Here is a 15,287-nt window from a genome sequence, read left to right on the forward strand (position 1 = left end):
CTTTGGTTCAGGTCATGATCCCAGGATCCTGGGATCGAGTCCCTTGTCAGGTTCCTTGCTCAGCGGGGAGCCTGTTTCTCCCTCTGCCTGCAGCTCCCTCTGTTTGTGCTGTCTCTCTCTCTCAAATAAATAAAATTTTTTTTAAAAAATGCAAAGTACTGACCAGTCAACGAAGAACTCCAAGTAACCTTCATTTGGTTTCTCTAGCTTCGGTGTCCCCATTTCTGCTTTCACTCCCACCAAGATGTCTGTGTGACCCTGTAGACACATGCAAGAAGGGGAGAAGTGTTCTCACTCAGGGCAGGTAGCCAGATACCCAACTGCCAACCTCCTCTCCCAGACTAGGCCCCTCGGGGACTCTTTTAGGAGCACTGCAAAGGAACTTGGGAAGTGGCCCTTTGAAGAGGTAAGGGGTCCTTCAGATCTGTACAGATGCCCTCCCAGAGTCTGGCTTGGGTCTTGGATTCCCTGGAAAAATATGCACTCCCGAAGCCCAGAGGGGCCCGCAGCTGGCTCCCTAGGGGCTGCCTGTCCTCCCCCAGGGCACGGCCTGTGGCCACAGGGTACTCACCAGCTTGACCCTGGCAGACCCACTGGTGTTAGACACCACGTCGGTTTCTACTTCGACACATCGGTAGTCCTCACAGCCACGGCCATCCACACGGAGGTCCTCCTAAGGGCAATAACCACGACCCTAATACAACCACAACCCAACCAACAGCAGACATCTAAAGTCATGCACGTCATCTCCCCCAGGAGAACTAGGCAATACAGCATTGACCCTCTCTTAGCAAATCACCCAGAAGTCTGTCCTTATAGCGAGGAACAATATTACTATTTTCCACATGAGGGAATGAAGACTCAGAGAAGTAAAGCCATGTATCTGAGGTCCCACAACTGGTGAGAGCAAAGCTGGGTTTTCCATCCAGGCCCAAACAAGGGCAAAGTCCATCCTACATCTCATGACCCCAAACAGGCAGACGGAACAGAGAAAATCTGAACGAGAAACAAAATAAGCTGGCGATTCCCAAACAGCATCAGGAAGTCTATGTTGTCAGAGTTACATCTGCCCCAGCTGTGCCCCCCCAAACTTAGCAAGATCTACGCCATGGACAGCCAAAGACATCCAGTGCTTCTCTTCTAAAGCAGGCATTGCCGAGAACAGGGACAGCATGCTTGGGCCCGAGGGCCACCTGCTTCTGTGAAACGCTGCACTGGAACACAGCCACGCCTGCTTTCACGCTACGATAGCAGAGCTGAGTGGTTGTGACGCACATCTTCTAACCTGCGAGCCCCAAATCTTCACTATCAAGCCCTTTATAGGAAAAGTGTGCCAACCCCTGCTACCGAAGATGGCCTTCAGAGTGGTCTGCGTACTGCCTACCCCTTATCTCCAAGTATTTACTTCTTCTGCGATCTACGTCCATCAGCATAACTCACGGATGGATATCTGCTCTAGGCTGCGGCTGTAATCCGATACTGTCATTACTTATGCCGTTGCTCCAAGTGTTCCCGATTTGGCCACTGGGGGTTCCTGTGGGTTGGTTCCTGCATTCTTTCAACATGCCTGAAATCGTTTTTCGAGCACATCTTTACTTCTGACAAGACAAGATGTTCCGGCCTCTGGTATTTCTCCCTGCCCCAGCCCTGGGATCAGCCCTTTCTCCAAGGAGTCCTGGTTCCTTTCACTGAGGAACGGTGCTTTATAAGCCAGGATCTGGCTGCTAAGTTAAGTTCACTGCTGCCGGGGTACCACTGCTTCCAGAACTTCTCCGCAGAGCTAGAGGACATCTGTGTATGCTAACCCACACAGCTGCATTTATTTCTGAATCTGTCCACGTAACTATTGAAAGGCCACGTGTTCACGCGGACAGTTGGTTCTAACCTTCCTCCTTGTCTTATTTGCAACGTCTTTCTCAGAAAATGAGAAACCTGGCTCTCATTATCCGCAATGTATTTATGTATTTGTTAAATCCTGAGAATTAAATTTACGTGGAGTACCGTTCTTTTTGTCTCCAGCCTTCGAGGCCCACCCGGAATCCCGTCTCCCAGTGTCTTCCCCATCCTTCAGTGTGGCTCTGCTACTCCCCCGCACGGTGAGGTTCATCTGTAACTGTGCTCCAGGGCGGCTCCCTCATATCCCCGCTACTTTTAATTACTCATTGACTTTTCCGGTATGTGGACTATCACCGCGACTCTAGGAGTCAAAATTATCAGGAGAAGTGTGCTCAGGGAAAGGCCGCTCTCCCCTCAGCCCTATTTTCATGGCCCTTTCTTTCTAGCTCTTTCCCACCCACCCCAGGCAGTTTGTTTAATTGCTGGTTCATTGTTCCTGTATCTCCTTTGCACAAATGAGCAGATACATTAATTTATATCTTTTTCTTCCTTATATGAAGAGTAACATGCTACAGACACTCTTTTATACTTTGCTTCTTTTTTTTTTAAATATTTAATAATACATATGCAGGCAATCACTACACATCAGCTCGTGGAGATCTTCCTTCCTCGTTCTTTGTAAACATTTCTTGAAAGCACTCTTCTTTCAGAAAAGGACTCATTAGCTTCATCAGATTCTCAAAGGGGTTAATGCTCCTCAAAATTATTTTTTTAAGATTTTCTTTATTTGTTTGATACAGAGAGAGAGACACCACAAGTAGGCATAGATGCAGCAGAGTGGTGGGGGGGGTGGGAGCAGGCGCCCCACCGAGCAGAGAGCCCAATGCGGGGCTCAATCCCAGGACTCTGAGATCATGACCTGAGCCGAAGGCAGAGGCTTAACCCACTGAGCCCCCCAGGCGCCCCATCTCTTCAAAATGTTTAAAAACACTGTCCTAAAGTATGTAACTGGTAACAAATTTACCTTTAAACTGCCTGGCTAACTGCATATATGACTGACATTTTTATTTGGAGACACTGAAATCCAGCGAAGCACTGTACTCACCCAGCTCTGACCTTCTTCCACCCTGTTTCTACTCTTGCCCTATCCCCCTCCTGTTAATCAGAGAAAATACACGTCACAAGTCAGCCTGAAGTCCCTCTGAGGCTCGTCCGCTCTCCAGGCCATCCCCTTCCTGGAGGGAGTCCCCATCATGAGTCTGGGGAGACCAGTACTTGAAAAGCAACAGATGTTCAAGTCTAGGAAATGAACCTCCAGGGAGGAATTCCATAAAGTGATTCCTCTTCCCTGGAGGATCCCAAAACTACATAATAAGTGCCTCTTGACGACCCCACCCAGAGAACAGGAAAGGCTTCCCAGGTTAATCTCTGATGCCTCATCCTCCAGGTGTGCCCTATGAGGAAAGTGAAAACGGGCCCAGAAACGTGATTTACGAAGGCTGCCCCTGCCTGAGCTGCAGGTCAGGTGCCAAGTGTGAGCACTGACTAGGACTCAGTCATGGGCTCCAGGCCTGGTCTCGCGTAACTAGCTGCCTGATCTAGGGCAAGATGCTTGAGGCTAGTCCCTCCTTCGTTAAAAGATGGACACCGAATCAGAAGGCCTCAAAGGTACTTCTCTAATTCTACAGATCCATAAATTAAAACAGCCACAATTACTTGCAAAAACTAATAGGAGTTATTCTCTAATGGGCATTTACTATATTTGGGATAATGCGATAGGAATGCTACACAGCTGACACATTTAACTCTCACAATAAACCTGTAAGATAGCTTTTTTAATCCCTTTTAAGAGATAAGGAAAGAGGATGAAAGATGCAAAATGTCTGGCCCCAGGTCACAGGGCCAGTAAGAAGCACTTGAACTCCAAGCCAGAGCTCTTAACCCACAATTCCACATGGTCCTCTGCATTCTGGAGGGTCTCTCCACTGGGCAACAGGAGATGGCCTCCCTCGAAGGGTGAACTGCTGGCTCTACCAGTTGGTCACAACAATGGAGAAAACAACTCTGAACGCAGGGAGGACACAGGTGACAGGGCTTCCAACTATGGCTTTAAAATACCACTTTTCTGGGGATGCCTGGGTGGCTCAGTTGGTTGGATGACTGCCTTCGGCTCAGGTCAATGATCCTGGAGTCCCAGGATCGAGTCCCGCATCGGGCTCCCAGCTCCATGGGGAGTCTGCTTCTCTCTCCGACCTTCTCCTCGCTCACGATCTCTCTCACTGTCCCTCTCTCAAATAAATAAATAAATAATCTTTAAAAAAAAAAATCACTTTTCTGGAAAGATCTAGTCACTACCCTTTGTAGTGACAACGCCCCTGTTCCAGGATGGAAAAGCGGGCCTCACCAGGTACTGCCTTTCCAGCCTTTAAATCACTCTCTGCACTCTTAATCTCGAATAACAAACTGAGGGTTGCTGGAGGGAGTGGGGTCGGGAGAGGGTGGTGGGGTTATGGACTTGGTGGGGGGAGTGCTGTGAAGTGTGTAAACCTGGCCATTCACAGACCTGTACCCCTGGGGCTAAAAACACATTATATGGTTATTTAAAAAATTAAAAATTATTTTTAAAAAATCACTCTCTGCTCCCTGGGGAAGGCTCACTGGGAAAGGCTCAGGTGACAAGTAAGAGATAAACAAAAAGCTATAAATTTTCCTTCCCAAGGATGCACACAGTATATATATTTTTTCATAGAAAAAAAGCACCAAAGAGAATAGGAGAAAAACCAAAAACAAACCAACAAACAAACAAATTAGTCCACAAATCATTGCACTCAGGACTATGTTTTTTTTTTTAAATCCAGCTTTCCTCATAAAAGGCTTAAAAATTACCCAAACCAGCTTGTTCTGGCTCAGAGCCAGACTCCCTATCAAAATGTTTATTCACGAGTAGTACTCGGAAGCAAAGGAATTAATCCATGTGTGACCATTTAAACAGGGGCTGCCCCGCAGCAAAAGCTCCATCCAAAAACCCAACAGAAATGTCAACAAATGCTGGACACCGCCACGGAGTGATGGGACGGGTTGCCCTTCTCCGCAGAGGGGGCTGGAGCCCAAGGGGGCTGGGACAGCTCCCAGTGACTTTCCAGTTGTTTCTTACCCAGTCACAACATCTCCGCCGACTGGGTGTGGTGTGGTGTGGTGTGGTGGAGTCCTCTCCAACCCATATATATACACACACACAGATATATATTTAATATATTATTTATATATATTATATGTACTATATATATATTTAAAGATTTATGTATTTATTTGAGTCAGAGAGAGAGAGAGAATAAGAGCATTCTGGGGAGAGGGACAGAAGAAAAGAAAGAGAGAATCCCAAGCAGACTCCCCACTGAGCATAGAGCCCGACATGGGGCTCCCTCCCATGACCCTGAGATCATGACCTGAGCCAAAACCAAGTGTTGGATCCTCAACCGACAGAGCCACCCACGCGCCCCTCAACCTGTATTTAAATCTCTCCTGTCACATACCAGCTTTGTGACCTTGTGCAAGTTAACTCTTCAACAGCATGGAGTCCGTCTCTTCATCTGGAAAGCAGGAATCACCCCAACCTTACAGAGTGAGAGGAGAATCCAAAAGCCAGGAATCATTTCGGGGACCCTCAGCACACTGTAGCACACACAAGTGCCTCCTGCACAGTTCCCTTCTCCCGCTTCCCACCTATCTGCTATCAGCTCACCGAATCCTCGAAAACAAGCCTGCAGGGGGCTTATGCATGAGGAAGGTCACTGAGGCACCCGTTCCGCTGTCCATGGCAGAGTGGAAGGACAAGGGACTCCACCCAGAAACACCTGTCTCAGACCCAAGTAACCCAGTCCTATCACTTGTTAAAGGAAGTGGACAAGTCGGCTCTACTAACCTAACATGCTTGGGAGAATTTAGACTGTGGCCTTGGCAGTGAGGTTAACCCCCCATTACCTTGTTCTGACCTGTCCAACACCTCGGACCTGCTACAGAACGGAGACTAGAACACTTCTACTAGAAAACAACCCCACTTAGGAGAAGGACCACATCAGATCTGGCTCTGCAGGCCAAGGCCCAAGTCACAGCAGGCAAAACCAGATGTCAGTTCTCGTTCACCTTCTGAGTATACTGAGTAGTCTGCAGTTCAAGAATGTGATTCTGTTCACTTCACAGAGCGCCTGGGTGCAGGCTTTTCATGCCGTGGGCCCCCAAATGGGAAGGGCATGGGACTCAGAGTCAAGAGTCCTGGGGGCTGGCTCCAGCTTTGCATGGCCAGGTTGAACAGCTGAATACTGACTGTTCCGCTTTACAGCTAAGGACCCCAGTGTCACCCTGTTCCCCCTTTTTTGTGCTGTTCTGCCAACGATGCTTATAATGAAAACTAGAGCCACAGAAAAGAAATGAAAATCATCAGCTGAGCTACACCTCCCTTCAACTGCCAGGAAAAATTCCATAAGATGGCTTTGACAAAGTCCAGAGAGGAATGCCTCTTGGTGGGGCTCATCCATCGCTAGGGCCTGGTCTGAAGCTCTGAAGGCCAGTTTCATGTCCAGGTCACCGCCACAGCACCAAGAAGCAGGCCTGTGGGAAGCCTACCCTGCCTCTGGCTCCACTGAGGCCACATGACTGAGCCACGGTCCACGTCCAACAGCCAGAGCCAGTGGTGGGGGCGTTTGACCCCAGGTACAATCTGGAGAGCAACCTGCATGAAACTGACTCTCTCCTTGGAATCTGATCTCTGACCCGGGAAATACTGGAGAAGAAGGGAGTTCAAGAAGAACTGACAGGTCAGGTACAGAGGGTGGCCAGAGCAACCACGTGAAAGAAAGGCCAGGGTGGGGGACAGGGAGGCGGTGACAGATTTTTCGCCAAGATGAAGGGAAGCTGGACAGCAAGTGCTGCAGAGAAGAGATATGCTCCAGGAGAGCAGCGTGGAGGTGTCACCACCAACATAAAGACAAACGGAGAGGGGCGCCTGGGTGGTTCAGTGGGTTAAGGCCTCTGCCTTCGGCTCAGGTCATGATCTCAGGGTCCTGGGATCAAGCCCTGCATCAGGCTCTCCGCTTGGCAGAGAGCCTGCTTCCCCCTCTCTGTCTCTGCCTGCCTCTCTGCCTGCTTGTGATCTCTCTCTGTGTCACATAAATAAATAAAATCTTTAAAAAAAAAAAAAAAAGACGAACGAAGAGTCACCCAGACCACGTGGCCCATGGTGGAGCTGCCTTGGGACTTTCTAGCCCTTGCCACAAATCTGCTTTTTCTGGAGATGATTTAATAATCTCTAGCCCTCAATTGCCACAGGCTGAACCACTGGCAGGGTCACTGTGAAGGCTGGGAACATAGTGTGCACAGTTCAGCACAAAGCCACACTTCTGACGGAAAAAACAAACTTGAAAAGGACCCAACATCTCTTTGGCGTTGACCACCTGCCAGGCGCGCTGTATTTCCCCATCTCAACATTTCTCACAAACCCATTCTGCCCACCCCCCCCACAATGGATATAGTCTCATTTTACCAGAGGAGGCTGGCTCAGAAACTCAGATAAAATCACTCTCACTGTGAATGGCATGGCTGGGAAAAGGGCTCCTCTTGGTCTGGCTCCCAGGTCCTCCTGCTAACCCAGTAGGAGACCATGCGACCTCAGGCTGGCAGGAGCAGGGACTCGGCAGCGGACTCTCAGCCGGACCAGGCCAGTGGTCCACCCGTAGGCCAATGTCTGCTGGCGGCATCAAAATCTCCTGACACTTTATGAACATGTCCATTCCCAGGCTCCAACCCCAAAGGTAAAGATTCAGAAGGTCTGGGCAAAGCCTGGGAATCTGCACTTTGCAGGTGAATGAAAGGTACTTCAAGACTTCAGAATCAGCAGGCTGAGACGGAGGTCAGCTGTGTCTCCTCAGGAAGAAAACACACACCTAGCCAGTTGCTCAAACCTGAAAGAGGGTAAACCCTTTAGAATTCTGCAAATTCTAAAATCTGCCCCCCACAATCCCTGAGTATTGTAAATAGAGAAAAAACAGTTTGAGATACGAGTTGATAAAAAAAAGCTGTACAAAGAAAGGCAAATACAATTCTAAAGGAACTTAACAAAAGTGGGAAAGATATGGGGTGCCTGGGTGGCTCAGTGGGTTAAAGCCTCTGCCTTCGGCTCAGGTCATGATCTCAGGGTCCTGGGATCAGGTCCCGCATCAGGCTCTCTGCTCGGCAAGGAGCCTGCTTCCTCCTCCTCTCTCTCTCTGCCTGACTCTCTGTCTACTTGTGATCTCTGTATGTCAAATAAATAAATAAAATCTTAAAAAAAAAAAAAAGTGGAAAAGATACTACTTGGAAAGATAACAATACAGTACATACCATGAACTATTTAAAGTCTAGAAAAATGGAGTGTGGGAGGGGGCAGTGTCCAGAACGTCCCCTCTTCCTTCCTGTTGCTCACATGCTTCCAGATGGAAAGAGAAAGAAAGAGACGTAGAAACAGGGATTCTCTCTGGCCCTTGCTCTGGGAACCCTATTTAAGGACCACATGACCAAGGCTTTCACTGCAGTAGGAAAGCACCATGAAAGTCAGGTACGAGCTCTTGTGATCACAGATCTGGATTTCTGTCCCCGCTCCACCACGTACTCTCTGTGTGACCTTGGACCCTGTCTGAGCTCAGTTCTTCATCTGTAATATAGAGGTAATTAATACTCACCTTCAAGCCAGTTTCAAAGATTCGATGACATAAAAATTATAGTATGTGCCTAACCAAGGGTGGGACACCTCAGCCTTCAAAGGGTGACAGGGAACCTAACAGAAACCAATCCAATCATATACTAAGAATACTGATGGATCAACCTTTCCATTTATCCTGTCCATGGATCCCTTTGATCCGCTCCCTTGGACTCATTCTCCACCCTTCTCTGGCCTCATCTGTGCACCAGGTTATCTCCTTCTCAACTACATCACCTGTACTCCCTTCACTGTCTTGTGGTTGGGTCTGGCCAATGAAAGGTCCAAAAGGAGATGAGACAATGCTTCCCATCCCCCCTCCCTACCACCCCTAACCGGGGCCACATTTCTGACAGCGCTTTCATCTGGCCAAGGCTACAGTGTCTGTTGAGCAGCTCTTCCTCCACAGCTGTAGCTATCACTGGCATCTAGTAACACAACTGCTGCTCCCTTGACCCTTCAGCCTAGGGGTAACAGCTCCTCCCTGCGGTTGCTCATCTCTGGGCTCCTCAGTATCTCTTGTCAATTACCTGAAATCCACCCACACCATTATAAACAGTGGCATCATTCAAGTCTCCTGAACTATCTGAATGGGATTCCATATTCTGCCAGAACCTAATATGATCCATCCTCTGACAAACTGCTTTCTCTCAAGTGTGCCCCATGCTTCCAGTGGCCATTTTTGAGCCTAATGATTCTGTCCGTCCTTTCATCTGACCCAAGCTGAAGCAAAGACATTTTTCTCCTGATGACGTTGGAACTGAACTAGAAGGGATGGCTTCTTATATACAGAGGAACCATAATCCCAGGAGCTGAGAGGTAACCACATTCCTCCTACCACATGGCCTGAGAAACCGCAGACCAGTCTGAAGAGAGGTAAGAAAAAGGAGAGGCATAAAAAGCAGCAGAGATGAGCAAGGGAGAGCCTGAAGATGACCCTGAATCCCTAGAATAACACTCAAAACCTTCTAAAGCATATTTTTTCTGCTTGAGTGCATTTGTTGGTTACCATTACTGGCAACTGAGTCCTCAACACACATTGTGAGGTTAATTTCAACTGCTTCCGGGTCACCTCTATGGCTCAATTGGTTAAGCGTCTGCCTTTGGCTCAGGTCATGATCCCTTTTAAGACCTGCCTTACAAATCCCAAGTCAGGCTCCTTGCTCAGCAGAGAGCCTGCTTCTCCCTCTGCCTGCCACTCCCCCTGCTTGTGCGTGCGCACTCTCTCTCTTGCTCTCTCCCTGACAAATAAATAAAATCTTTAAAAAATAATAATAATTTCAACTGCTTCTAACGACCACCAAACCAAGACGAAATATCCCTGAAATAGTAAAGGAACCAAAGGCTGAAAGGAAAGGGATGACAGAAGCTAAAACTGACCATACTGCACAAAGGTGAAAAGTAAAACAAACAAGCAAAAACACAAGTAGATCTACAGACACAAGAAAGAACAGAATTCTGGGGAGGTATCATATAAGGTTCACAGCCAGCACTCAAAGACCAACAAAACAAAAGTTGAAGTGATTTTAGAACTGAGTCAGTGGAAACCCCATGGGAAGCTTAATCACCTGCCTTCTGACCTTTATTCAGATGGTGTCAATGCTATTTCCCTCCTCCATAAATACAGCAAATTTGTAGCCAACACTAATAGTCGTTACAGAGAGATTTCTTTAAAGTCAGTTACTCTGGGGTTTCCTGGGTAGCTCAGTTGGTTAAGTGTCTGCCCTGGGCTCATGCCATGATCCCAGGTCCTAGGAAAGAGTCCCGCATCAGGCTCCCTGCTCGGTGGGAAGCCTGCTTCTCCTTCTCTCTCTGCCTGCTGCTCCTATGCTTGTGCTCTCTCTCTTTCTCTGTCAGATAAATAAATAATAAATAAAATCTTGAAAAAAAAAAAAGTCAGGTATTCTGCATGGCTCCATGATACACAGAGCAGAGCATTTACCAACAACTGTGGCCCTAATATTAGGTTCATGGTACGGATTAGATAGAGATTTAACTTTAAAAATAAAAAGAGTGCCCAACTGACCTCCCTTTTAAGACCTGCCTTACTCAATCAATCTCATTGAGTACCTACTAATCGCTGGACACTGGCTAGGTTTTAAAGGGACCAAATGACAGATTACTTCCTCGAAGATCCATGAGGAAGGAGTGACTGAGCCTCCAAACCTCCAAACCCACTAGGATCAGGCATCTAGCCACCTCAACGACCTGATCTACCACCACTACCCCCAGCCCACACGTGGCTTCACACCTCCTCCACCTGAGAGCCTGCAGATTCAGCAACTTTTCCTCCAGGAAGGCTCAAGCCTATTTAATGCTTAAGCGTGCTGAGAGCTCATTTCAAATGTTATTTCCTTAGGGACGCTTCCCCTGACTTCCTGGACTAGATCAGGTCCCTGACTACTTCTTCGTTCACAGCCATCAGTACAATTTTACATACAAACAGACAAATAGCTCTATAATTTCTGTCTCCTCCTTCTAGCATGGGAACTATATAAGGGCAGGGTCCTTCTCATCCCTTGAGCAGAGCTTAGTTCTAGGTCGAATGAACGAACACAGAGTCCTGAAAACACAAAGGAGGGACACTTGACATGGATTTAAGGGAGCAATTCCACCTCCTTAGGGAAGACTTCGGAGCATCATAGTCCCCAATATTGTATAGCTCCTTTGACCTCCACTAACTATACCGCTCCCTTAGCATATATGTTACATTCCATTGCCTTTACTTTACTTTATTCATCTTTGAAATAAAGAAATCAATGGCTGAGGGAAAGGGGATACCAGAAGTTGAATTTGACCATACTCCACTGTATGTGAAAAGTAAAACACAAAATGATTAGGCCTCTACGGGCAAGAACAGAATTCTGGTCAGGCTTCACCAAGACGTCTGGGGATGTCTCTAACCTGGGTAGGTTACGAACAAGAAGGACACACTTGGCATTCCTTGGTAGCTCATTACACCCAACATTCTCCAATCTCGCTCGGGAGTGGTCTTGGCTCCAAGGGCTGAAAACCGACCACAGAAGATCTGAATATAGTTACAGCTGCCTCTAAGGATCTTAATAATCCACTGCAAAAGTAAGTGTCACTGGCTGTAGAGCTGCTTTTTAAACATTCTTCCCCCTTTATTTGTAAGAGGGAATATAGGTAATATATTTATTTATATTTCCAAAGCGCTGTCCCCTCACTACCTTCTCTCCCTGTGCTTCCCAACCCACGAGGTTAAGGAACAACAGGCCAGAAGCCTCCCGCCAACCCCCGTTTCCTAGCAGAGAAAAGTGAGGCTCGGCCCAGTGATGCGATTCCCTAAAGCTGAAAAGACGGCCCTGGGGGCGGTGCTCCCTCGCTAAGAAAAGGCCTCAGGGACCGCCTTCCCACCCAGGTTTGGAACCTTGTAGACGCGGCAGGTTTCAAGTACGCACACAGCCCTCAGTGCACCCTCGCCCGTGGGATCCTCAAGAGACTCCCGTTACCGGCTTCGGGCTGCAAACGCCGGCCGCAGAGCTGTCTAATGACCAGGTAAACCCAGCACGCCGCCTGGTCGCCTCCTCCCGAGGGAAACGAGGGGGCGCCGCCACCCGCAATGCCAGGGGGACCCGATGGCTGACGCCGCGGCTCAGCTACCTGAACGCCGTGCACGATATACACCTTCTCAGCCTCGCTCAGCGACACAGACGCCATGCTGCCGAGCCGCTTCGCTCGTCGCACGTCATCTGCTCGCGTCGCCCCGGCGCGGACAGCGCCCCCCCACCACGAGCCTTGCGTCATCAACCTGCGCGGCGGCCGCTCCTGCAGCCACCGCCGCTGCCGCCACCGCCGGCAGCTCGATGGGCTTCTCCTGCGCGCCGCCCCGTGTCTGGACGAGTCCAGGAAGCCGCGGCGCCTCGTGCCGGGGAGCCATCGCTGCAGCCCGAGGCCGGGTCCCGGGTCGGGGGCTGCAAGGGGAGGCGACGGCGGCGGCGGCGAGAGCCCCACCGGGGGCCTGGGACTGGGGAACTGCCTCCGGCTTCACGGTCAGTTGGGAGGGGGAACTGGGGTTGAGTGAAAAGGATGGGGTGAGGCCAGAGGCGCGGGCCGGGGCCGGAGCTTAGGACTTATAGTGGGAGAGGCGCGCGTCGCAGTTTGCTCAGAGCCGGAGTTGAAGTAGCAGAGCGAGTGTGTGTGTGTGTGTGTGAGAGAGAGAGAGAGAGAGAGAGAGAGAGAGAGAGAGAGACCAGAGAGAGAGAGAAAGGACCTGAAAAAGAGACCGACCGGAGAGAGAGAGAGACCAGAGAGAGAGAGAAAGGACCTGAAAAAGAGACCGACCGACCCTGAGCGAGGGGAGGCAGATGTCATGATTGGCCTGAGGGGCTGTCTCCTTGCTCTCCTCCCCTCTTCCCCCACCCCCATCCCTCCGTCCCGCATTTCTGTAGTCCCTCGGATGCGTGAAAAGAAGAGGCGGTGAAGCCCTCTTTACTTCGTTCTGGGTAGGGAGGGTCCGCGCCGGGAGTGAGTGCCCAGTAGTCCCAGGGCGTCCTCACTCCACCCCAAGGATTCCACCCCTGCCCACTCTCTCCGGCTGACCAGACGCTGACCCAGAACGTTGCAGGATCCCCCCTTGCCCCAGGTCGTCGCTGGAGCATTATCCCAAAGAGAGGAGGGGGCAGAGTCTTGGTAGCTGGTGCTGGCCAGGGGCACAGTGTCTAGGCGTCCCCAGTGCTTCCCAGCGATGGCTGGAAGCCTGGGCTTGATGGTGTGGTCGCTGGGAGCTGTAGACAGCTGCGGGCGGGAGGGGGGGGGTCCCAGCCTTGGCCGTGGCCAAGTTGGAGTATGGGCCTTGGATATCCAGAAGGGATACCCACAAGGTGAATATAGGGTCACTGCAGAAACCCAATAAGGCAAGGCAAGATAAGGTATGGTACAGATTTTAAAGAGGTCATGTGGATAAATGGGGGAAAGTTAACCCAGAGTGACTGAAGCAAGGGTGTCTGATGACTTTTCCAAATGTCCCTCTTTTAAGGAGCCTCCCTGTTCTGAAAAGTGAAAATACAGTAACCCTTAACAGCTTGATCATCTGAAGAATGTATTTCTTTGCTAGTAGCTTTAATACTGTCTCATAGGTGACTATTGAGAGCTTGCTATGGATGGACTTTGGGCCAACTTTGGAACACTAAGACAAATAAAACACGACTTCTGCCCAGAGTAGCTCCCCAGGCAGAGGGAAAGGCTCTAGGGTCAACATAACCACAGAACATGGTGGCACCCATGAATACAGTGGGATTAGGGAGGTGGGTCAGAGGAGGGTACAGGGAAGAATTACCTGCCCAAATTCTTAAGCTGTAAACTGCTGGGTTCCAAAATAAATAATCACTTAGTAGACTGGACATGAGTAGCTTCTTAAGTCTCCATAGTTCTCTTATAGGTGTACTACCTACAGGGAAGACATCCTGCAGGGTTGGATTTGGCCCTCCCGGGAGACTGGGAGAGGTGAAGCCGGAAGGCTTTTCTTCCGAATGAAAGCACAGGTGCCCCACCTGTTGGGGCACATAGGAATCTTTGTGTGGTCGGACACCTGGTTTCTATGTGAGGAGCTTTGTGATGAGATAGATAATAAGGCACTGCTGATGTTAGAAATGATATTCTGTTCTAGAGATTGCTCAGAAAGTAAAGACCCTGAACATGGAGATTTAGTAGCTAGATAACTAAGAGAATTGTAGATTTTAAAAGTGGCAGCAAATGGACAGATCAGAAAAGACAGAAGGAGTCTGAGTTGGATATCATGGAATCATCTTTCTATAAAGATCTTTCAATATGTCTTTGAAAATATAGAACACAAACTTGAACCATTCCCCTGACAACTGACTAAATGTTCCTTGCTAGAGAAGAGTTGGCAGTATTTGCTAAATAATTTTATGAATGATGTCTGACATGTTAGGCTAAGTAGGTCTGAGAGGTGTAAACAGCGGAATGTTTATTTTCGGTTCTCTATTAAAACAATGACACGTTCAGTAACTGTTACATATCAATGCTGGCAGAACATTTTTTATCATGTTTGTTGTGATAATGCATTACACATTTTTAAAACTCATAAATTCGGAGTTCTTTTTTGGTTTATTGAAGCAAGTCAAAGAAGGCACGTTAGCCAGAAAATCAAGAAGCCAAGAATAACACCTTAGTCTATAAAACCAGCATGTTTTTCTGTCATCAGATTCTTGGGGGCGGGGGTGGAAGGGGCTATGTTTTCTAAGTCTGTCCATTCTGAGCCTCTTACTATGTAAATTTTATTTAACATTAACTTACGTAGTGCTTATTAGGTGCCAAGCACTGTTCTAAAGCACTTTACAATGATTAACTGATTCAGTCCTCACAAGAGCCCTATGAGGCAAGTACCGTTACCCCTATTTTACAGATTGGGAAGCTGAGGTGCAGAGATGTTGATTGTCTTGATCAAGGTCACAGGTCACATGACTAAAAAGTGCCCGAGCTGGGGTTTGAGACCAGGCAACAACTCCCATACCTGCACTCCTAACCATCCCCTTATGCGGTCTCCTCACTAGACTATACTTCATTTGCCCGAGTATTCGGTGAAGGAGGCCTGTTTAGTTATGGAATTGTTAACTGCTCTGTAGGCTGTAGTTAGCTTTTATTCCAAAAGCAGGGAGTCCGTTCAACCATAAATTCACATCCCTTGACTCCTTCTAAAGGAATGTCAAACATGGTGCGGAGGGGACGCTCGCTATGT

At 48.8% G+C, this 15,287-nt stretch overlaps 2 protein-coding genes across 7 annotated transcripts in view; one reads left to right on the top strand and one right to left on the bottom strand.

The window, feature by feature from the left end:
- The window catches only part of EXOSC7 (exosome component 7), a 46,736-nt gene extending 34,402 nt beyond the window's left edge, over nt 1-12,334 (bottom strand). Inside the window, exons 1-3 of one of the 2 annotated variants that reach the window (XM_044253755.1) lie at nt 12,191-12,268; nt 572-673; nt 164-258 (exon numbers count right to left, since the gene is read on the bottom strand). In XM_044253755.1, coding sequence (XP_044109690.1) covers nt 164-258; nt 572-673; nt 12,191-12,247 — 254 coding nt within the window. In that variant the 5' untranslated portion in view covers nt 12,248-12,268. Of the gene's footprint in view, nt 1-163; nt 259-571; nt 674-12,190 lie in introns of both variants that reach the window. The other variant, XM_044253754.1, reaches the window with a different exon arrangement.
- Nucleotides 11,964-15,287, top strand: part of ZDHHC3 (zinc finger DHHC-type palmitoyltransferase 3) — a 54,841-nt gene continuing 51,517 nt past the window's right edge. The window contains exon 1 of one of the 5 annotated variants that reach the window (XM_044253749.1): nt 11,964-12,085. The gene's annotated coding sequence lies outside the window, so the exon portion shown is untranslated. Of the gene's footprint in view, nt 12,086-12,370; nt 12,580-15,287 lie in introns of those variants that run through there. The other 4 variants (XM_044253747.1, XM_044253750.1, XM_044253751.1 and 1 more) reach the window with 4 other exon arrangements.

Source organism: Neovison vison, chromosome 6, assembly GCF_020171115.1.
Source record: "Neovison vison isolate M4711 chromosome 6, ASM_NN_V1, whole genome shotgun sequence".
In the NCBI taxonomy this organism is placed as follows: Eukaryota; Metazoa; Chordata; class Mammalia; order Carnivora; family Mustelidae; genus Neogale; species Neogale vison.